Source organism: Ambystoma mexicanum, chromosome 8 (genome assembly GCF_040938575.1).
Source record: "Ambystoma mexicanum isolate Mex_15411 chromosome 8, UKY_AmexF1_1, whole genome shotgun sequence".
Lineage (NCBI taxonomy): Eukaryota > Metazoa > Chordata > Amphibia > Caudata > Ambystomatidae > Ambystoma > Ambystoma mexicanum.
In genome coordinates this window covers 7,604,116-7,627,166 of record NC_090929.1, presented here as the reverse complement: position 1 = coordinate 7,627,166, position 23,051 = coordinate 7,604,116, and the positions used below count along the sequence as shown (strand labels likewise).

The following is a 23,051-nucleotide window of genomic DNA, read 5'->3' as shown; positions in this document are numbered from 1 at the left end:
TTAGTATTGGGCAATCTGGTTATTGCCGCTTTGGGGGCTTTGGAGGTTAGCCAGTATTGGGCAATCTGGCTATTACCGCTTTGGAGGTCAGCCAGTATTGGGCTATCTGGCTATTGCCGCTTTGGAGGTCAGCCAGTATTGGGCAATCTGGCTATTACCGCTTTGGAGGTCAGCCAGTATTGGGCTATCTGGCTATTGCCGCTTTGGAGGACAGCCAGTATTGGGCTATCTGGCTATTGTCGCTTTGGAGGTCTGGCTATTGCCGCTTTGAAGGACAGCCAGTATTGAGCAATCTGGCTATTATCGCTTTGTAGGTCTCAGGATTGCGTGATGAAAAAACCAATAACAAATCCTCTGACCCAGCCTCCACTTCCTCCTAACCTGTCAACGCTTCGTCGGATGATTCTTCAGAGGATATCTCCCTTCTGGCTCTCTAAGCGTGATCCATCTTTTTTGGGTGAGTCTTAGGATGAGCCCCGCCGAAGGCCACCCTGCCTACTAGCAGCCTGCTCGGCAGTGGGACCTCCAGGGGGCCCGCCCCACGACCAGGGAAAAGCAAGGCTGAAAAACCCTGGGATGTTATAAGGCTGCTGATTTTGAATGCAGGTAACGTCGTAAGGCAATAAGGAAGGATCCATCACTCTCAGAAGGCACTGATGACAATTCTTCTTGGGGAGTAACACTACCGTTGGTTGGTAGGGACTACGATTCCCAGAAGGCACAGGAGTAATGGTACGGGTCAGCCAGGCAGGCGGGGAAGACTCAGCTGAGGGCAATAGACCCATAGTTGGAACACAGATCAAGCGGTAAGGCTAAAGGCTCCGAGCAGACGCTGAGCGGAAGAAAGCTCTGAGTGAACGCGGAGCAGAGGAGCGGAAGAGTGGAAGCTAACAAAGGCAGAACGAGCCACAAGAAAGAAAGGTGGGTGAAACGGAGCTAGCAGAAAGAGGAAAGCAGGTAAGCAACAGGTAAACGAGGGGTAGCAGAGCTACTAGAGACGTGGACGGAGAACACAGCGTGTAAAGCCGAGGAAGGAGGGTTGCAACGCATCATTGCTTCTGAGTGACGCGTATATGCACGCGACACAACGTGTGCGACAAGAACGCTGCATTCGGTTCCACTCGGTTAGCCCTTCTTCCATTTCCACCATACTTTCCAGGGTCTATGAATCATGACAGAATGACCCCTTCTTATGGACACCCCTCCTGGTTTGCCTGGATGGTTTTGATGAAATTGACGTAGGAGCCTGGGTGCCTTCATGTTCCTTGCTGGTTCCCATGATCTTTCGGTTCAGGGATACCCTTTCCAGAGTATGAGATATTGGACACTTCCATGTTTGTATCTGGAGCCAAATATTCGGGAGACTTCATATTCCTGGGTATTATCAGGAGTAGGTGTCTTCTTCCTAATGTGCCTTTTATATGGGTCGAATTTGGATTCCTTGAGAAGAGATGTGTGAAATACAGGATGGATTCTACGTAAGGAATACGGCAAAGAAAGCCTAAAGGCTACAGGACTCACACACTTCTCAATGGAAAAGGTTCCAATGTATCTTGGGGCGAACTTTCCAGGGTGGACCCATCTCGGAAGATACTTGGTTGACAGCCACACCTTATCACCGATTGTCCATTTAGGATTGGGTCTTCGGCCCTTGTTGGCCCATCTTTTGTACTTCTGGAGGCTGACCGACAGGTTTTCTTGAACCTACTTATGTGTGTCTCTGAGTGTGTGCATCAGCAGATCGATGCTAGGTAATGAGGTGGGCTGCATGGTGGGAAATGGGAGATGTCGAGGATGGTATCCATAGGTACACTTAAATGGACTCATACCAATCCCAGAGTGTACTGTGTTGTTATAAGAAACCTCACCTACCGGTAATAGTTGATGCCAATTATCCTGGGTTTGGTGACAAAAACATCTCAGATATTGCTCGGGAATGGCGTTCAGATGCTCCGTTTGTCCATTGGACTCGGAGGAAAACCAGAGGATAGAGCTCTTTGGATCTGCAGTTGTTTGCATAGAGTTGTCCAGAATTTGGAGGTGAACTGAGTACCTCTGTCTGATACGATGGTAAGTGGTACTCCATGTAGACGCACTATGTCTCTGAGAAAGGCATTGGCTGTATCAGAAGCTGACGGAGTGCCCTTCAATGGAGTGAAATGTGCTAATTTGCTAAAGAAATCGACGACCACCATGATTGCCGTGTATCCTGCCGAGTCTGGTAATTCCACAATGAAATCCATTGATAGGTGTTGCAAGGGTCCTGAAGGAGGACTTTCTTGTTCAAGGAGTCCCAAGGGTTTTGCCGTATTATACTTGTTCCTTGCACAGGTGGGACAGGTGGAAACGTACTCTCTGGCATCCTTAGCCATCATAGGCTGGCCATCTTAAGGCGTTGCAAACTCTCAGGATTGTGTGATGAACAAACCAATAACAAATCCTCTGACCCAGCCTCCACTTCCTCCTAACCTGTCAGCGCTTCGTCGGATGATTCTTCATCCGAAAATTACTTGCATGTCCACGATGAAACCACGCCCGACAAGTTCACTATGTGGCTGCTGGTGCATCTGGTGGGAGATGGAGTGGAAGATCTCATACCCACCTTCCCGTCGGAAGACGTCACAACATACAAAGGCCTCAAAGAAGCGCTGAGCAACTACTTCGAACCCAAGCGTAACATTGACCACTAGAGACACATGTTCAACGTGGCATGCCAGATGGTGGGTGAGTCCAGGATGCCTTCGCCACCCACCTTCGCAAACTAGTGGCGCCCTGCGAATTCCACAAGTTCACGAATGAGGAAGCCATATGACTGAGGATCATAGGAGGATGCGTGTCTTCATCATTCAGAAGAAAACTACTATGTGAATCCCTTCCTCTGGCAACTATACTACGGATGGCCAGGATATCCCTGTCCTGAGCAGATACGCAAGCCTCACAAATTAAAACCACCAAGACTCCAGGACGAGAACAATCATATCAGGTCTCGTCAGCAGCTCCAGCTCAAGTCAGGCCTACAAGCAACAGCGCGCCCAGAGGGTCTCCTTCATCCAGAAGATGCTACCAGTGTAGTCTTTCAGTCCCTCACCAGGAAGGTGTGAAGTGCCCTGCCTTTGGGCAAGCCTGTGCCAAGTGTGGTAGAGAGAATCACTTAACAGTCATCTGCAATTTTCCAACCGGATGGTCATAGGGATACAACTCCATGAAATATAGATCGGAGTCCGGCACACGCAGCAATGCTTCAAGGAGAGATGCAGGCGCAAGGAGAGACCGTGTGAGACAAGTCAGGCAAGTGACCGGAAGATCTCCATCGCCCTCACCTCTACAGATGGCACCCCACGGGACAACGTATATATGATTAACGGAATGACCTCAGCATCGGAGGGCAACATCACTTTACTGGTGGGTGATCACCAGGCTAAGTTCCTCATTGATACCAGGAACACCCTAAAGATAATTTGTGTATCAGAATATCGCAGGATGGCGTCTACATCCCAGTTAAGGTCATCGGATCTCAGAGTTTTCCAGTGGGCTGCGAGAGGTCCTATTCAAAAGCACAGGAAGTTCTCCACAACAATCTGTTACAAGAAGAAATGTGTACGAGCTAAATTTCACGTACTGCAAGGGGAGGTCCCTGGAAGCAACCTATTAGGAGGCACCATTCGTCTTGAGATGGAAATTGCGGCTGTCTCTTACACCTTGCAACATGGACTGTCAGTCACGTGAGCTTTCCTGATTTTGTTCGAGGGCATCGGATGCCTCGAGGGAGACGCCGTGACACGTCACATTGGTGAATCCATAGCACCCATTGCTCAGCACCCAAAGAGAATACCGATTAGTAGAAAAAGAGATACAGTGCTTACTGAAGGATGGAATCATAGAACCGGCTGGCGGTCCTACCCCCTGGGTATCCCCCATAGTGGCTGTGGCCAAGGGAGGATCCTCCGACAAGATACGCATATGTGTGGTCATGCGACAAGCGAACAAGGCTATCGGGCATGAGAGGCATCCCGGAATGCACCTGGATGATATGATCAGCCTGCTGAACGGGGCAGAACTGTTCTTGAAGCTGGACTTGAACAAAGGCTATCATCAGATCATAATAGACCAACAGTCCAGATACATCACCACGTTCGCCACACCAATTGGGCTCTTCAGATACAAGAGACTCCATTTTGGCATCTTCTCAGCAGCTGAAATATTTCAAGAGAGGGTGCGATGAGTGATTTGGCCCGTTAGCAACTGTTTCAACTACAGTGATGATATCCTGGTGTTTGGAGCTACCATCGGTCAGCATGATCAAGCTCTTCACCAAGGCTACACGGCGCTCAGAGAGGCCAGCCTGACCGTGAACAAGGATAAGTGTGTATTTCACAAGTCTCGTCTTAAATTCTATGCACACATCTTGTGAGGAATTCGACCATCCAAATGGGGAGTGCGCTCGCATGGGCTTTTTGATTTTTTGATAAATGAAAATGAATGATGGGAGATCAGCCTCTGGAAATGTGTGAAGCCATTACACACACACACACACACACACACACACACACACACACATCTCCTCTGCTCACCGCACAAAACACAGACATGTGTACTCTGGGAGGACACAGCCTACAGGCGCCGTCCTCCCCTGTCATATTCAGATGTAATGTGACAGCCACCGGTATATCAAGGCATCTCAGGAAAGGGGAAGGTACACCTTCCTCCAGCCATGGGCAGCCTAATTTAAATATCAAAGGCTCCATGGATCTGCATTCTTTTTTTCTCCGGCTGGTGGCAGTGCATACTAATGAGAGATAATTGAGGCAAGGCTTAAAGTGGCTTGGTTGCCGGAACAGACAACAGGAAGGCAGGGCTAACTCCCCTTTGGTATGCATTGTGTCAACTTGAAGCTAGTTCCCACCCCTCTGTATGAAAGGCAGTAAGTGGCATGTCTGAGTCCACTATTTACCGTAGGCAAACCCCTGCAGAATGGACCCCTTTCAGACGGGAGAAGCATGTGATTTGGGGGAGACAGGAAGTCTGCACCCAGTACGTACTTCAAAGGAACCATGCACTTTAATCAAGAGTCACAGAGGGCTCAGTTAACCAGAGAGACACTTTGATCTACAACAGACAGGATGATGGGTGGGACTTGGGTATATGTTGTCACCCCTCACGTTTTCCTGTTACAGAGAACTTTGGTCCTGACCTCATGCATAACAGAAGATTGTTAGTGGGGACCCAGGATTGGTTCATTAAGGTAGGCTTAGCCTGCACCAATTACTGGGGCCCATTTGGCCTTAAAAGAGGGCTGAACCCCTCACTTAGCAGATAATCCAATGACTTTGAAAGGAGTAAGAAGAAAGACGCATTTGGACCTGGGCTGAAAGAACAGTCTACCTTACATCTTCCGCCAGTGAAGGAAGGCCAGGTATTCCAAGAGGGAAACAAGATCCCTCCCCTAGCCATTTCCCAGGGAAGAGAGGGAGATATCAGACTCAGTGGACCAGTCCAGCAGCTCCAGAACTGGTGCCAAACCAGCGCACACCATGCTACGCTATGTTTTGCCAGCAAGCTTCCTAGGTGGGGAGTGCCGGAGAGTCTCTGGACAAAGGACAAGACTGTTGCCTGCAAACACTCTCCTAAGCTTTGGGCTGTCCACCTTGAAAGGGCGCCACGAGCCTTACAAAGAAGCTAGAAGGAGTGCCACACAAGCATCAACCAGCGTCCATCCTTTAAGGACATTTTCGAGACAGTCGAGCCCTCGAACCGCATCCAGATGCACCACTGACTATTTTCACGCCGCAGTCACCAGAGCCGTAGGTGACTGTGCCATGACAAAATATCAAGACTTTAGGAACATAAGAGGAATTATCAGTACCAGCAGAATGGGTTGCCATGTGAGGACACAGAATAGTGTTCCCCGTGGATTTGGGGCAGCAAGTCATAGACCTAGTTTATGAAGGACACCAGGGGTGGTGGCCACGAAGAGACAGGTGAGGGGCACCATGTGGTTCCCAGGAATAGATTACAGCACATCCAAGCCTAAAAACCCAGAACCCCTAAAGATGTCCGACATGCCAGAACTCCCATGGACTAACCTGGGGATCGACTTCTTCGGCCTGTTCAGGGGGGGCAAGTACTCGCTGGCTATCATGGATGAGTATTTGCGATTCCCTCTAGTACACATGGTATCATCCACGGTTGCCAGTGCTGTTATACCAGTATTAGATAGCATCTTCTCTGCATGAGGCATTCCCAAAGTCCTCAAGTCGGACAACAGTCCACCATTCAGCAGCCTGGAGTTCGCAAAATTCATGGAATATATGGCACCCTCCACAGAAGGATGACTCCCCTCTGGCCACAGACAAAACAGCATGGTGGAGCGATTCATGGGCAGCCTCAAGAGAGTCGTCCTAACAGACCGAGCTACGATCTCTGTCACTCAATCAAGCCCTGTGCAGCATGTTACGTGACAACAGGAACTCTCCTCATGGCACGACTGGAAAGTGCCCTTCAGAATTGTTATTCGGCAGGAGAATTAGATCCAGACTTCCTTACCTGACAAGTGATCCCAAAGAAGATGCGGAACAGGCCCGAGAGACTGATGCACACAAGAAGCAGGACATGAAGGCGTATGCTGTAAGCAGGAGACGAGCCAAGAGCTGCATCCTGCCGATAGGAGACAAGGTGCTTGTCTGTAGAAGGCAGGAACGGAAGCCAGAGTCAAGACTTGATCCGGACTACCTAATAGTATCCCGCGTCAATGGAACAATGGTGACTTCTTGAGCCCCTACCAAGGTGGCCACTCGAAATGTCTCCCAGTTCAAGCTGTACATGGAAGAGGGTCAAGAACATGATGTGAGAGACAACTCAGTGACCTCAGATAATGAGCCAGTGAGAGAAGAGACTGAAAAAGAGGCACATGGATGTCAGGCAAGGCCGGCCAGATGCATCAGAAGACATTTAAAGACAGAACTGTAAGTGAATTTGTTTTGCTCGACATGGACAGATGTAGTGTCCTGGCAAGGAAACAGTTAACGGAACCTTGGTGCTCCGACTGATGGGCTTATAAGCATGTGCAAACCTCGCACATGCGCAGTAGAGAGCCTGGGAAGCGGCATAAAAGAAGTTCAACCTATCGAAGGCTCCCGTCTTCTTTGCAGGCTCGGCCCGGTTGTATGTGTATGTGTGCCCGCATGCCTCACTGCATGCTGTCCTCCATCGAGAATCGAAGCTAAAAGAACCAGACATAGCCTAGTGAAGTGCGTGCGGTTTGTTGTGCTGTAGAGGTGTAAGAAGAGGGATGAGCAGGCAGAGTAAAACGCACGTGGCAAGAGCCAGCCCACAAGAAGAAAAAGGACAGCACGATCCTGTGTAACTGTTGATGAGGGTTAGAGGAACATGGCCAATAAGAGGCAAGAACATGGTCCAGGAGTGGACCCCCAGCAGGAAAAGGCCCTGGGGGCAGTAGCATAAAGGATGCTGGTAGCAGGAGCCGGGGATGCAGTAGAGGACGTGGCCAGAGGTCAATAGAAGCAAAAGGGGCCTGAGTGCACCACTCTCCACTACTCAAAACTCAGGGAAAGAGCCACAAGTCTGAGGCAAGTCCATGCCCACAGGGCAAAAGATGAGCGAGCAGGCATCCTCCAGCGCCAGCGCCACTCCATGTGCAAATGGGTGCTATGCCCGGCATGTCATGTGGGCGGGACACACAGCAAACCTATTTGTGCAGCTCTGTGACTGAGTGGCTAGTGTTTGCTTAACTCTAATGCAGTGGCATTCAAACTTGTGCTGAGGCCACCCCCTTGAGTAAACCTATTGTTGCCTAGGTGCATATCTGCTTTAATTGTCTATTGAAAGCAGACACTGTACCCCTTTTTCAAAGAGCTTAGGGCCCCCCCCTGGACCTCCTCTGGGGCCCCCTAGCGGATCCAGTCCAATAGTTTTTCGGTGCTTTGGGCCACCAGGGGGCGGGTCCTGCGCCCAAGGTGCTGCGCTAAAATGTCCAGCTTCGTTAATCGCTAAACCAACATCACATGTAATGTAAGAGCGCCATCTACAGTCATGCAGAATAAGACGGGGACGGGGCTATTAATCGTGCGGTTAGTTTGTCTGAAGAGGGTGAGTTTAGTGAACAGTGTGTGCATTTAGAACACGGTCACTGTTGTTCTGCATTCTTTTTATTTCAATACTAGTCATGCAGGACAGACGTGTGCAAAACCTGAAACAACACAAAACACACCCGCATGCACAAGTGGGTGCGCCTTCTTCAGTGGAGCATTGCGGGAATGGCTTTATGTCGTAATTGGAGAGGTACCATACAGAGCCTGTCCTGCTTCCTAGTGGAGGTGCCCCAGCCTGTAGGTGTCTCAGCCTGTGACGGCTTCTTAGTGATGATATTTTATGTATATCACGCACAAGTGTTTCAGAGCGCGACCAGGCAAAGGGAGAGAAACAAGGGAGAACAAAAGCAACGATCTTACTAGGCCCAGTGACATTAAGAATGTGCAAGTGCACGGAGAAGGGAAAAGGGGGAAAGTGCGCGGAGGGGGGAGAAGTGGAAAGTGCGGAACAGAATAAATAAGTGCACTAAATAAATACAGGCAGTTAAAAGTGTTAGTGCAGCCGGCCAGTGGCAAGTGCATTATTAGTCAGATATACCCTATCTGATAAGTGCAGAAGAAAAAAAATGGAAGGGGGTGAGGAGAGACTGTATGGGTACAGATACAGATCCCAGTGCAGAGGGTGGCCCGGAGGCAGTGCAGGAGGGAGACAGGGTGAGCAGGTACCTGGGCCTGAAGGACAGAGGGTGGCCAGGTGCACGATGTCGAGAGAGAGAACAGATCAGCAGTGGAGAGGAGGGGCAAAGGCAGAAGCGAAGAGGAAGGTCTTGAGCTGCTTCTGGAACCAGAGAAGGTTCTCCTCAAGTTTCAAGGTGGTTGGGTGGCTGTTCCAAAGGGAGGCCCCAGCCAAAGACAGAGATCTGCCCCCAGCTTGTTTCTTTGAAAAACGACTGACCCCGAGTGAGTTGGAGGTAGAGGAGCGAAGAGCTTGAGAGGGGAGGTATTTGCGGAGGGATAGCTGAAGGTATTTTGGACCCAGGCCCCAGAAAGCCTTGTGGACAATGCAGAGGGTTTTGAATTTAATCCTTGCATCCACTGGGAGCCAATGGAGGGATTTCAGAGCTGGAGAGATACGATCCCAGGGCTTGAGGCAAGGCTTGCAATCCCAGTTTGTAGGTGCCCCAGCGTGTGACGGCTTCTTAGGTGCGGTGCTCCAGCCTGTAGGCTCCCCAGCCGGTCACAGCTTCCTAGTGGATGTGCAGTGCGGCCATGTGATAGATTTCACCCCGAGCGCTCCAGTGAGCAGATTATACATACATACATTGTTTACTCACCGACCACAAAGATGATTTTGCTTTTCTTCAGTTTTTCTGGAATGAGAAATAAAAAGGGAAACTGTTAGAGGCATAAACTTGCCGGTGTGTCACGGGGTCCATAAATAAACAATACCATCGCACAGGCGCCACCTGCGCAGGAGAAGGCCGGTGCTTAGACGGTGAGAGTGCCAGGACCTGGCAGAGTTCAGCCAACCCTCTAACCCACAAGCTTAGGATAATGTGACAACCTCTCCCCCAAGGGTCCTCTCGAGGGAAACCAAGAGCACTCACTATGCTACAATCGACCACCCTGATGCTTCAATACAAGGGGGAGAACCCCCCCACCTCAGAGAAACCACCCCTCCTTCAGGGATATCAAGAGAACCCACCCCTCCTTCAGGGATATCAAGAGAACCCACCCCTCCTTCAGGGATATTAAGAGAACCCACCCCTCCTTCAGGGATATCAAGAGAACCCCCCCCCACCCCAGAGCAACCACCCCTCCTTCAGGGATATCAAGAGAACCCACCCCTCCTTCAGGGATAGCAAGAGAACCCCCCCCCACCCCAGAGCAACCACCCCTCCTTCAGGAATATCAAGAGAACCCCCCCCCCACCCCAGAGCAACCACCCCTCCTTCAGGGATATCAAGAGAACCCCCCCCCCAACCCAGAGCAACCGCCCCTCCTTCAGGGATATCAAGAGAACCCCCCCCCCCCAGAGCAACCACCCCTCCTTCAGGGATAGCAAGAGAACCCACCCCTCCTTCAGGGATATCAAGAGAACCCCCCCCACCCCAGAGCAACCACCCCTCCTTCAGGAATATCAAGAGAACCCCCCCCCACCCCAGAGCAACCACCCCTCCTTCAGGGATATCAAGAGAACCCCCCACCCCACCCCAGAGCAACCGCCCCTCCTTCAGGGATATCAAGAGAACCCCCCCCCCAACCCAGAGCAACCGCCCCTCCTTCAGGGATATCAAGAGAACCCCCCCCCCCCAGAGCAACCACCCCTCCTTCAGGGATATCAAGAGAACCCCCCCACCCCAGAGCAACCGCCCCTCCTTCAGGGATATCAAGAGAACCCCCCCCCCAACCCAGAGCAACCGCCCCTCCTTCAGGGATATCAAGAGAACCCCCCCCCCCAGAGCAACCACCCCTCCTTCAGGGATATCAAGAGAACCCCCCACCCCAGAGCAACCGCCCCTCCTTCAGGGATATCAAGAGAACCCCCCACCCCAGAGCAACCGCCCCTCCTTCAGGGATATCAAGAGAACCCCCCACCCCAGAGCAACCGCCCCTCCTTCAGGGATATCAAGAGAACCCCCCCCCCAACCCAGAGCAACCGCCCCTCCTTCAGGGATATCAAGAGAACCCCCCCCCCCCAGAGCAACCACCCCTCCTTCAGGGATATCAAGAGAACCCCCCACCCCAGAGCAACCGCCCCTCCTTCAGGGATATCAAGAGAACCCCCCACCCCAGAGCAACCGCCCCTCCTTCAGGGATATCAGGAGAAACCCCCCCTCCACCCCAGAGCAACCACCCCTCCTTCAGGGATATCAAGAGAACCCCCCACCCCAGAGCAACCGCCCCTCCTTCAGGGATATCAAGAGAACCCCCCACCCCACCCCAGAGCAACCACCCCTCCTTCAGGGATATCAAGAGAACCCCCCACCGCAGAGAAACATCCTTTGCTATATTAAATACTATTAAATGAAGAAACCTTGGCACTTCCAGTGTTTTTCCGTTACACCTCAAACAGGAGCCCATCTGTACATTTGTGAACTGGTTTTGCATTTTCTTCCGTGCTTCTCTGCACTTGCAACCTTCGTTTTGCTCCCGAAATGTTGCTTACTTCGCTACTTCGTCAGATTCTATAAAGTCTATATTCTTTCTTCATTGCCATCTCTTCTTGGTGCGTCATTTCTGCTTCATGTGACGTTATCAGTCTTCTCTTTCACTCACCTTCACACTTCTTCCGGAACTTCCTTCAGAAGACCGTCATTTCCCCACAGATACATATAGGGTTTTCTCAATGGATACCTTGATTCAAGACTCTTTGTGGTATCGGTAGAATTATTGGCTTTGCGCATGTCGCAATTTCCGGCTGCCAACATATAGGCAGAATGGGGCGGGACTTCCGGTAGAGGTACTTGGCTCCACCTCTACACCAGTGATCACTATCACTCACCCATGTATTAATTTCCCTACATGTTTGGCGTCAAGTCTGTACCTTTTTGTCTCCCTGATTTTTCCTCACTCTTCCCCTTCCTTGCTCTGCTTGACGCAGCTCAGCCTGGCTCAGAGTTTGGGCTTCTGTGCTGCAGACGTCACTGTTCCACACTGAGGCCTAGTACTTGGGGGGTTGACAGCTTGTGCTACTGGACTCCTTCCTGCCAAATTCTGTGGTGCCAAAATCGAGGGGACCCGACAGAGGAGGCAAAGTTTGACTGCAGCAGTTGTGTCACCCTGCATCGCCATGCATTGGTGGCCATCATCCGAAACAGCTTTCCTGCATCCAATTCTGTGCTGATAGGGGCCCTGCATCATGTTCTTGTGAATTCTCCAACCTGAAGACCTTGCACCAGTATTGTCGACGACCGGAGAAGTGCTCAAACCTGGGTATCAGGGACCAGAGGTAAAATTGAGAAAAGTGACCTTGGACTCTTTTCAGAAGACCTGCCAAGTCCCAAGAAGAATCGAGTACGGGGATGAGTTGTAACGATACTTACCTGAATCAACAGCTTGGCTTTCCCATTGTTTGCTCGCGCAAGCACTTCGAAAGTTGGGAGACACTTTTATTAGTTAGAATACCTTGCCCTCTACCCATTGGAACTCTTCATTGGACCACAGAAGCCCTCCAATAACTTTTTCCCGTATAACAAAACTGTGTTGAACGTTGGTGAACCTTTGGGCACAAGGCCCCATGCATTTTAGGGATGGATTTCTAAAGGTAGTCTGCATCACTGTGGGCCTGTAGTGTTGTATACTAATACTCATCTTACTTTATGTATTTTGCAATAAACCAGTGATTGTATGAATGCATTTATTTTTTATTTAGTGCTGTGTGATAATATTATATGCTAGTATTCATTTTTAATAGTGTGATATGGCTATGAATATGTATTTTTATAACCTATTGTCTAAGTGTGTTCCCTGACTTTTCACAGTGTGTGCTCACTGAGGACCCATTATACACTCATCACCTCTTGAGACTTCGCCTAGACCACTCATTCACCCACTTTGAACTGGTTTGGCTACAGCTCCCAGAGTTGCCCCGGTCCCTAAACTAGGTTGGCCGTCTTGACATCTGTCCACCCGGCCAGAGTATAGGAAATCTGTCCTAAAAGGTGGGATGGTGTATTGCTTGCTTTAACTTTCCATTTAACTTGTTGACTTGGCTGCTCTTGGGATGGGTCTCCCTGGACCTCAGTTAATGCCCTCTGTCTGCCTTTAGTGTGATTCAATGGGTCGGTCTTAAGTCGTCCTTCCCATCCCCTTTGGCTGGCCTTCGTTTGCCCAGCCAGGGTAGCATTAGTTGATGCACATGAATTGGCAAGTCCCCTGTGTTGGCCTCAGTTGATATTTCCCCAAACCCCTCACCTGGGTTGGCTCAGTTGGTTTCAATAGAGTGACTTCAGTTGGGCAGCCTATGTTGGCCTCATCTGGTGATTACCGTTTACCCCACGTGGTCCACTAGGGTGGCCCTCTGTTCCCCCCTCTCACTTTGGTTGGTCTTGATCTGACTTCCTGGGGTTGGTCTTAATTCGGCCCCTGTACTGGGCCCTGAGGATTCCCTTAGGTCGGCTTCATTCTCACTCTGGGTTGGGTTCTGGCCTAAGCGGGTTCCCCTAGTGTGGTTTCACTAGGCCCTGGCTGATTTCCTTGGGCTTGTCTCCCTTTCTCTTGTAAGGTTGGCCTAATTTGGCTCTTTCAGCCTGACTTCATCTGGCTTCAATTAACACCTTATTCCAAATCTGGGTTATTTCTGCCTTCAGATGGCCCGAAAAGACTCCCTTGGGCCAGCCTCAGTTGGCCCAGACAGTTTTCTTGGGTTAGCCTCAGTTGACCCCAGGTGATACCCTTGGGTTGGCCGCAGCTGGTTCCCCTGGGTTGGTCTCAGCTAGTTTCCTTGGATTGGCCTCAGCTGGTTCCCTTGGGTTGGCCTCAGCTGGTTCCCTTGGGTTGGCCTCAGTTAGGCACAATATGCTGGCCTTAGGTGATTCCCTTGGGCTGCCCTCATTTAGTTCCCTTGGTGTGAATTTAGTTTGACAAAGGTGATTTCTTTGGGTTGGCCTCAGTTGATTTTCTTGGGTTGGTCTCAGCTAGTTTCCTTGGGTTGGCCTCAGCTGGTTCCCTTGGGTTGGCCTCAGTGGGTTCCCTTGGGTTGGCCTCAGTTGGGCACCATATGTTGGCCTCAGCTGGTTCCCTTGCATTGGCCTCAGTTGACACCAGTTGGCTCCCTTAGGTCAGCCTAGTTGGACCCAGATTACTCTCTTGCTTCGGCCCCAGGTAGTTCCTTTGGTTTGCCCTCATTTGGTTCCCTTGGGTTGGCCTCAGTTGGGCACCATATGCTGGCCTCAGCTGGTTCCCTTGGGTGGGCTTCAGTGAATCCTAGGTGAAACCCTTGGGTTGGCCTCAGTTGGTTCCCTTGGGTTGGCCTCAGTTGGGCACCATATGTTGGCCTCAGCTGGTTCCCCTGGGTTGGCCTCAGTTGACCCTAGGTGATAACCTTGGGTTGGTCTCAGTTGGGCACAATATGCTGGCCTTAGGTGATTCCCTTGGCCTGCCCTCATTTGGTTCCCTTGGTGTGAATTTAGTTTGCAAAGGGGATTTCTTTGGGTTGGCTACAGGTTATCCTTCAGGTCGTCTAGGCTGCCTCTTGATCACTTGGATTGACCTTGTTTGATCAACCGCAACATGGCTTCAGTAGTACCTTTGGTTCATTTCAATGGATCCCTGGGATAGACCCCAAGTTGATAAAATGTGGTCTCCCCAGGTTTCCTTCATTTGGTGCTTTCCCATTATCTTTTATTCCCATCCCTCCACCCTCCTGAGTTGGCCGCAGTTGAACCTCTCTAGGTTTCCCTTCCCGGCTTGGCCTCAGTTGATGACTCTCCAAGGTAGCCCCAATTAATTTCCCAGGATGGCTGGGGCTCCTGTTAATCGCCTGTGTTGGAGCCAGTTGAGTGGCCCAGTACTCCTGGAGACCCATTGTATTCCCTTGATGGGTAACAAAGCCCAAGATTTGGCCATCTGAAGCCCCAGGTAATTCCGCAGGCTGGCTCAAGCCGATCCGTCAGGTTAGCACCGGTCGACACCCAGGTAGACTGGGGCACTGCTGATCCCCAGGTTTGCCCTGGATGTACCCAGGTAGACTGAGGCACTGCTGAGTCCCGGGTAGACTGAGGCACTGCTGAGTCCCAGGTAGACTGAGGCACTGCTGATCCCCGGGTTTGCCCTGGTTGTACCCAGGTAGACTGAGGCACTGCTGAGTCCCGGGTAGACTGAGGCACTGCTGAGTCCCAGGTAGACTGAGGCACTGCTGATCCCCAGGTTTGCCCTGGTTGTACCCTGGTAGACTGGGGCACTGTTGATTCCCAGGTTAATCCTGGTTGTACCCAGGTAGACTGAGGCACTGCTGATTCCCATGTTTGCCCTGGTTGTACCCAGGTAGACTGAGGCACTGCTGATTCCCAGGTTAGCCCTGGTTGTACCTAGGTAGAATGGGGCACTGCTGATCCCCATGTTTGCCCTGGTTGTACCCTGGTAGACTGGGGCAGTGGTGATTCCCAGGTTAGCCCTGGTTGTACCCAGGTAGACTGAGGCACTGCTGATTCCCAGGTTAGCCCTGGTTGTACCCTGGTAGAATGGGGCACTGGTGATCCCCATGTTTGCCCTGGTTGTACCCAGGTAGACTGAGGCACTGCTGATTCCCAGGTTAGCACTGGTTGTACCCTGGTAGAATGGGGCACTGGTGATCCCCATGTTTGCCCTGGTTGTACCCAGGTAGACTGGGGCACTGCTGATCCCCAGGTTTGCCCTGGTTGTACCCAGGTAGACTGAGGCACTGCTGATTCCCAGGTTAGCCCCTGGTTGTACCCTGGTAGAATGGGGCACTGGTGATCCCCATGTTTGCCCTGCTTATACCCAGGTAGACTGGGGCACTGCTGATCCCCAGGTTTGCCCTGATTGTACCCAGGTAGACTGAGGCACTGCTGATTCCCAGGTTAGCCCTGGTTGTACCCTGGTAGAATGGGGCACTGGTGATCCCCATGTTTGCCCTGGTTGTACCCTGGTAGACTGGGGCACTGCTGATCCCCAGGTTTGCCCTGGATGTGCCCAGGTTGACTGGGCACTGCTGATCCCCAGGTTTGCCCTGGTTGTACCCAGGTTCTTCAAGACCCAAGCTGATCCCCAGGTTTTAGGCAGAATCACCTGCAGTACCCTTTGGGAACACTACATGCAATTAAGAGTACACGTGTCAGTACAAATTAACCTTTGGTACAAGCCTGTACTACACAGTAAATTGGTAGCAGTGGCTGAGCAGACAAACTTATCTCAAGAGTTTAAGTGAGCAGTAGAACAAGTTACACAAAGGACCAACTAACAGCCCCCAATGATCAAGAGACGGCCAGCCAGTTAGGAGCTGAAACACTAAATGCCCACTGAAAAGCTATGAATCCTTCCTTGTCAGCTACTGGCTGATGTGGAGGAACCGTTGTTAAAAGGCTACGAGGTGATAACACTTCTGTATACCCCGAGGTAAGGATGGGCGGAAGTGCTCCAGGAAATATAGCGTGTAAGGAAGCGCTGAGTTCACACATTTAAAGCCCCAGAACGAAAGTGATATAGAGAGGAAAATATAGAGCATTGCAAGACTGTGGACTAGCAACATGGGTGCAGGCACGGGGGCTCCCCTGAGGCTCGACGCCCCTTTAATCAGTAAAGGTTGAAAGCCCCTAACGCCAGTAGAGGGAGGGATAGTCCTCTGAGTAGACCTGAGGTTAGCAGTGAGAGTGGAGAGTCTGAGCCTTGAGTGGGAGCTGACCTGGTGGGGGGTCTGCTGCAGACCACAGATGAGAGGGGGCAGCACAGAGCGCCAGTCTCCAGGAAAAGACAGTGTTTGGTGACAGCACACTCTTGCAGGAGAGGAAGGGTGATGGGTGGTGTCAGCAGTGGGGTTTCCCAAGATGGTAGGGGGCCAGGGGCTATGGGCAACTTGCAGAAGGCTGAGAGAAGGGCAGCTGATTTAGGATGGCTGGGGGTGCAAGCAGATCATTGGGTGCCCGGGATGGCCGACAGTTGAGCGGGGCAGGAAGGGGGGTGGTGTGATAGTGAGGAGAGGGGGTACGGAGGGTGGCAAGGAGTGGGGGTTGAAGGTGGAAGTTGCCAGCGTGGAGTCGGCAGGGCGTGGGGCGCAGTCTGGGGGCCCCAGGGGCCCTGGGCAGCTTGTGAGAGTGCAGGCAGGCATTGGCCTCGCTGCTTACCCTTGCCCCCTGCTCCCCCGGTCAGGCTTGGTACCTTGCTCTTTGGTGGGCACTTTGGACTTGGAAATGGAGGAGCAGGCTGCCCCCATGGTGAGCGCCGCCGGCTGTCCCCGCCTGAGGCCCGCAGTCTCGCTCCTCGGTGTCTCAGGAGGCGGCCTCTTGGCGCTTCATAGGTCTCTCGCTCTCTGTCGCCTCTGGGGCCCCCTGGCCGGGACGGCTGCTTCTGTGGCCTCCCTCCCACCCCCTCTGGCTTCTCCCGCCCCTTCAGTCTGTCTAATGAGGGCCTTGTGGCCAGGGCCAGGCCCGGCCTGTCGCCATGGAGACGCTTGTTAGGCATCACGCCCGGCCCAGCTGGCACGCCCTTCCTTTGAGGGCGGGGGCGCTATTTTCGGAGGGTTGCGGTCCTCAAAGCCTGGAGGAGGCAGCCAGTGGGGCAGACGCCGCTTAGGCGGGTAGGGGGGGTCACAGGGCAAGGCCTCAGTCCCGTCATCCCCGTCAGGTATGCGCCCCCCGCCCCCCACGGGTGGCATACCTTGGCACGACTCAGTATCAGAAGGGGCGGCCATGGCGGAGCAGGTGCGGCAAAGTGCTTGCGGGTCTTCTTGGCGCCAGCAGTGGGCCACGCACCCCTCCCCCACAGAGGCGAGAGCATGCCAGCCAGTGGCGACATCCCAAGGCCAGTGGAAGCAGCCTCGGCCTCTGTGATGTCACGCGAGGCTGGCCTGATGCAGACACACAGCCAATAAGACCCCAGGGCAGGGCTGCCCTCACCCCGCCTCTGGCATAAGACCCCAGGCCCAGGGCAGGGCTGCCATCACCACGCCTCCGGCATAAGACCCCAGGCCCAGGGCAGGGCTGCCCTCACCACGCCTCCGGCATAAGACGCCAGGCCCAGGGCAGGGCTGCCCTCACCACGCCTCCGGCATAAGACCCCAGGCCTAGGGCAGGGCTGCCCTCAGCACGCCTCCGGCATAAGACTCCAGGGCCAGGGCAGGGCTGCCCTCACCACGCCTCTGGCATAAGACCCCAGGGCAGATCCCAGGCCCAGGGCGGCAGGGCTGCCCTCACCACGCCTCTGGCATAAGACCCCAGGGCCAGGGCAGGGCTGCCCTCACCACGTCTCTGGCATAAGACCCCAGGGGCAGACCCCAGGCCCAGGGCAGGGCTGCCCTCACCAGGCCTCCGGCATAAGACCCCAGGGCAGGGCTGCCCTCACCAGGCCTCCGGCATAAGACCCCAGTCCCAGGGCAGGGCTGCCCTCACCACGCCTCCGGCATAAGACCCCAGGCCCAGGGCAGGGCTGCCCTCACCACGCCTCCGGCATAAGACCCCAGGCCCAGGGCAGGGCTGCCCTCACCCCGCCTCCGGCATAAGACCCCAGGGCAGGGCTGCCCTCACCCCGCCTCCGGCATAAGACCCCAGGCCCAGGGCAGGGCTGCCCTCACCCCGCCTCCGGCATAAGACCCCAGGCCCAGGGCAGGGCTGCCCTCACCACGCCTCCGGCATAAGACCCCAGGCCCAGGGCAGGGCTGCCCTCACCCCGCCTCCGGCATAAGACCCCAGGCCCAGGGCAGGGCTGCCCTCACCACGCCTCCGGCATAAGACCCCAGGCCCAGGGCAGGGCTGCCCTCACCACGTCTCTGGCATAAGACCCCAGGGCAGACCCCAGGCCCAGGGCAGGGCTGCCCTCACCACACCTCTGGCATAAGACCCCAGGGCAGACCCCAGGCCCAGGGCAGGGCTGCCCTCACCACGCCTCCGGCATAAGACCCCAGGGCCAGGGCAGAGCTGCCCTCACCACGCCTCTGGCATAAGACCCCAGGCCCAGGGCAGGGCTGCCCTCACCACGCCTCCGGCATAAGACTCCAGGGCCAGGGCAGGGCTGCCCTCACCACGTCTCCGGCATAAAACCCCAGGCCCAGGGCAGGGCTGCCCTCACCATGCCTCCGGAATAAGACCCCAGGCCCAGGGCAGGGCTGCCCTCACCACGCCTCTGGCATAAGATCCCAGGCCCAGGGCAGGGCCGCCCTCACCACTCCTCCGACATAAGACCCCAGGCCCAAGGCAGGGCTACCCTCACCACGCCTCCGTAATAAGACCCCAGGGCAGACCCCAGTCCCAGGGCAGGGCTGCCCTCACCACGCCTCCGGCATAAGACCCCAGGCCCAGGGCAGGGCTGCCCTTACCACGCCTCTGCCATAAGACCCCAGGGCCAGGGCAGGGCTGCCCTCACCACGTCTCCGGCATAAGACCCCAGGGCCAGGGCAGGGCTGCCCTCACCACGCCTCCGGCATAAGAAACCAGGCCCAGGGCAGGGCTGCCCTCAGCATGCCTCCGGCATAAGACTCCAGGCCCAGGGCAGGGCTACCCTCACCACGCCTCCGGCATAAGACCCCAGGGCCAGGGCAGGGCTGCCCTCACCATGCCTCCGGCATAAGACCCCAGGCCCAGGGCAGGGCTGCCCTCACCACGCCTCCGGCATAAGACCCCAGGGCCAGTGCAGGTCTGCCCTCACCACGTCTCTGGCATAAGACCCCAGGCCCAGGGCAGGGCTGCCCTCACCACGCCTTTGGCATAAGACCCCAGGGCACACCCCAGGCCCAGGGCAGGGCTGCCCTCACCACGCCTCCGGCATAAGACCCCAGGCCCAGGGCAGAGCTGCCCTCACCACGCCTCCGGCATAAGACCCCAGGCCCAGCGCAGAGCTGCCCTCACCACGCCTCCGGCATAAGACCCCAGGGCAGACCCCAGGGCCAGGGCAGGGCTGCCCTCACCACGCCTCCGGCATAAGACCCCAGGGCAGACCCCAGGCCCAGGGCAGGGCTGCCCTCACCACGCCTCCGGCATAAGACCCCAGGGCCAGGGCAGGGCTGCCCTCACCACGCCTCCGGCATAAGACCCCCGGCCCAGGGCAGGGCTGCCCTCACCACGCCTCCGGCATAAGACCCCAGGCCCAGGGCAGGACTGCCCTCACCACGCCTCCGGCATAAGACCCCAGGCCCAGGGCAGGGCTGCCCTCAGCACGCCTCCAGCATAAGACCCCAGGCCCAGGGCAGGGCTGCCCTCACCACGCCTCTGGCATAAGACCCCAGGGCCAGGGCAGGGCTGCCCTCACCACGTCTCTGGTATAAGACCCCAGGCCCAGGGCAGGGCTGCCCTCACCACGCCTCCGGCATAAAACCCCAGGCCCACGCCTCCGGCATAAGACCTCTCCCTTGTGCCATGTGAAAGGGATAGGAATACCCTCCCTGCCTGGGGGGTCCAGCACCACCTCTACTTAGACATGCAGGGACGGCGTCATGGCCTTTCAATCTCTTGTGAGGCACACGCGGCCCTCACTGCGTGCAGTGAAAGTTTTATTTACTAATGGTCTACAGACCGCACTAAAGGCCAGCGAAGCGTGGGTGATTGTGTGAGTGAGTGAAAGAGTGAGGCAATTGGTGAATGAGTGACTGAGGGGGCTGGAAGTGTGGCTATGAGTGATCACCCAGAATCAAATGCCTGCGTGCCTTTGGGGGCGAGTGTTGAGAAGTTACAGACAGGGCCCCTCCTGGAGGTGAGGCCGGGAACTCCAGGTCCCCGCATGGCAATAACATCTGTCTCAGAACCTCACAACTGCAGGTTACACTTATAGAGCTGCAGTAGGTGATTAACTCATTGTTCTTTTAATTTGTAATTTTTTGTTGTGATTTAGTTCAATACAAAACTGTGCACACATTAAAACCACTTCTGTCCTCTTTACGAGGCCCACTTGGGGGGTTATTGCCTTCATTACACACTACATAGAAAAGGGTCTCCATTTGCACAGTACCTGTAGTGAACAGGACTGCTTCGGGGCCATCCCGATGTATTCTAGCCACCCCCTAGATCCTTCATGACACTAGTGCTTCTCTCCTTCCCTCCAAGAAGACCCTCCACCAGTCCAAGGAGACCCTCCACCAGTCCTCCGCATAGTGCTGGTTTCCTTCTCTCCAAGAAGACCCTCCACCAGTCCTCCGCCTAGTGCTGGTCTCCTTCCCTCCAAGAAGACCCTCCACCAGTCCTCCGCCTAGTGCTGGTCTCCTTCCCTCCAAGGAGACCCTCCAACAGTCCACAGCCTAGCGCTGGTTTCCAACCCTCCAAGAAGACCCTTGACCAGCAGGGCCATCTTAAGCACTTTTGGGGCCTTGGGCACAGACTTCTTTGGGCCCCCCCTCCACCAAAGCAAAGGAATTAAGCGATCAAGAATATCTGTCCCGCCCCCCCGCCGCAATCACAACCAATAGGTTGATAAACTGCCTCACAGCATTAAAAATAAGGAGGTTTAATCCCTTTAAGTCCCCTTACCCTCTTACTTCTTGCTCCTATCAGAATGATAAACAAGAATCATTTGAAGGCCCACATGATCAGTCTACGGAAAGCTTACTTCTGTTCTAGCATAGACACAGCAGACTTTTTATCAATAGAATCCAGGCAGGTAGGCAGCCTGTAGTATCCATGCAGGACTGTATGTGAAAGGTACATGTAACCCAGAATAGACAGAGAGCTCACATTTGCTGCCTCACAGACTGCAAACGCCCTCATGCATGGACAGAGCAGACCAATTGGTAGGAAGGAGAAAGCTACACGTACCATAGCATGGATAGGGGATGTAGATTAGCAGCTGCCAGGAAGGTGTCAGTATGCAGACAGACTGCGATTATAAGTGGGGCATGGTTTTCAAATAGTGTTGCCATTAGAGATCAAAAGAATAAAGTGCCTGTGGAGTGCAATATATCAATGCTCACCATTATAGTGGAAGCAACAGTATAGCCAGTGACACCACGAGTGAGGCTGCTCTGAGGATCATACCCTGAGAAGGAAATCACTCTGAAGGGCAGACAATTGTGAAAGGTTTAGGGACTGGCAATTTCGAGATGCTAGGCAATACAAGATTACAGCAGATGCCAGCATTGCACACACTGGTTAAGGGGTGAATCTGGGATTGGTGCCAACTCTGCAATTTCTACATTTGAACACTTTCATTACCAGTTCTTACCATGAACTAAAATAATCTCATTTTATAAAACTGAAGTATACAAGTACGAGCATACCAATCAGTGTGATTTAATCTGGGTGGGTCCTTTGTATTTTAAAGCTTTACATACTTCCAAAACACTGGCTTGTGAAATTGTCATTTATAAACGTGCAGAAAAACATTTGACTTTTACAAAAATGCAAAGTGTTCTTTTGCATCAAATAAGCAGACTTTAAAATATGCTGGCCTGAGTCCTGAACCTTCTGGTCCTCTCCCTTCTGTCTACTTACCACCACTTCCACGCAAATGGCCTACATAAGAAGAAAGATCAAGTAATGGGCTGAACGATGACACCAGCATGCAGGGAGGTAAACTTCACAGAAGACAGTACAGTAATGTACGAGATATTAGATGATTTGACCAAGATCACTGCATTGTCTGCTGGCAAAGCCAGGGTACAAGCATGAACGCATAGGTTCCGAATTCGGATACTTATTCATCTCTTGGACTAACAGTTTATGCTCATCGTTGGAGGCGATTGCCTAGATTTTACAACACCCCATCTGAGCACACCAATTTCTAGACCTTCACCATAAGGATGACATGTTCGTTTTTATAGCAACCCCTATCTGGTGCAGGTATATTGCTGATTATAGCACCTGTTGTGCTGTAAGACCAAGTACATATGCAGGCAGGTTTATAAACTTCAGACATAGGAAAAGGCTCAGCCAGCCTTGATGGAATGTGCTATTCTAATCTTGCATAGGAACACTTATCTCTGCAATGAGTGCTTAACACACTGAGCTAACTTCTGAACCATTGTGGCACTCAATTTACAAATATGCATTTCAAATGTGGCTATTGCACATGATCAACATAATTCCAACAGGAAGGAAAGAATGCTACAGGAGTTGTGCTGCAAGGAACGAACACACAAACTATATATACCACAGTGAACACAGAAAGCATTACATGATGAATTGATCGAGGCAGAATGTACTTGCCAAAACAGTCAGGCAGTCGGTTTAAAGTCTCAGCACCATGCCATAGAATATCCTGATGTGTGCTTATTTAAGTCTGGTGAAAAAAGGAATCTTACTTCTTTAGATCAGACAGCCTTGTCGGGCCCACTCCAAGGTAGAGGCCCTGGGCAAGTGCCCCTTTTGCCCTTCCATAAAAACATCTCTGCCCACCAGTCCTACG

General features: G+C 53.2%; 1 protein-coding gene across 5 annotated transcripts in view; it reads right to left on the bottom strand.

Annotated features, from left to right (window-relative positions):
• AK1 (adenylate kinase 1) overlaps positions 1 to 23,051 on the bottom strand; it is a 1,026,690-nt gene that overhangs the window by 74,078 nt on the left and 929,561 nt on the right. For 3 of the 5 annotated variants that reach the window (XM_069609116.1, XM_069609117.1, XM_069609119.1), the window contains one exon: positions 9,383 to 9,418. In XM_069609116.1, coding sequence (XP_069465217.1) covers positions 9,383 to 9,418 — 36 coding nt within the window. Of the gene's footprint in view, positions 1 to 9,382; positions 9,419 to 16,886; positions 17,530 to 23,051 lie in introns of those variants that run through there. The other 2 variants (XM_069609120.1, XM_069609118.1) reach the window with 2 other exon arrangements.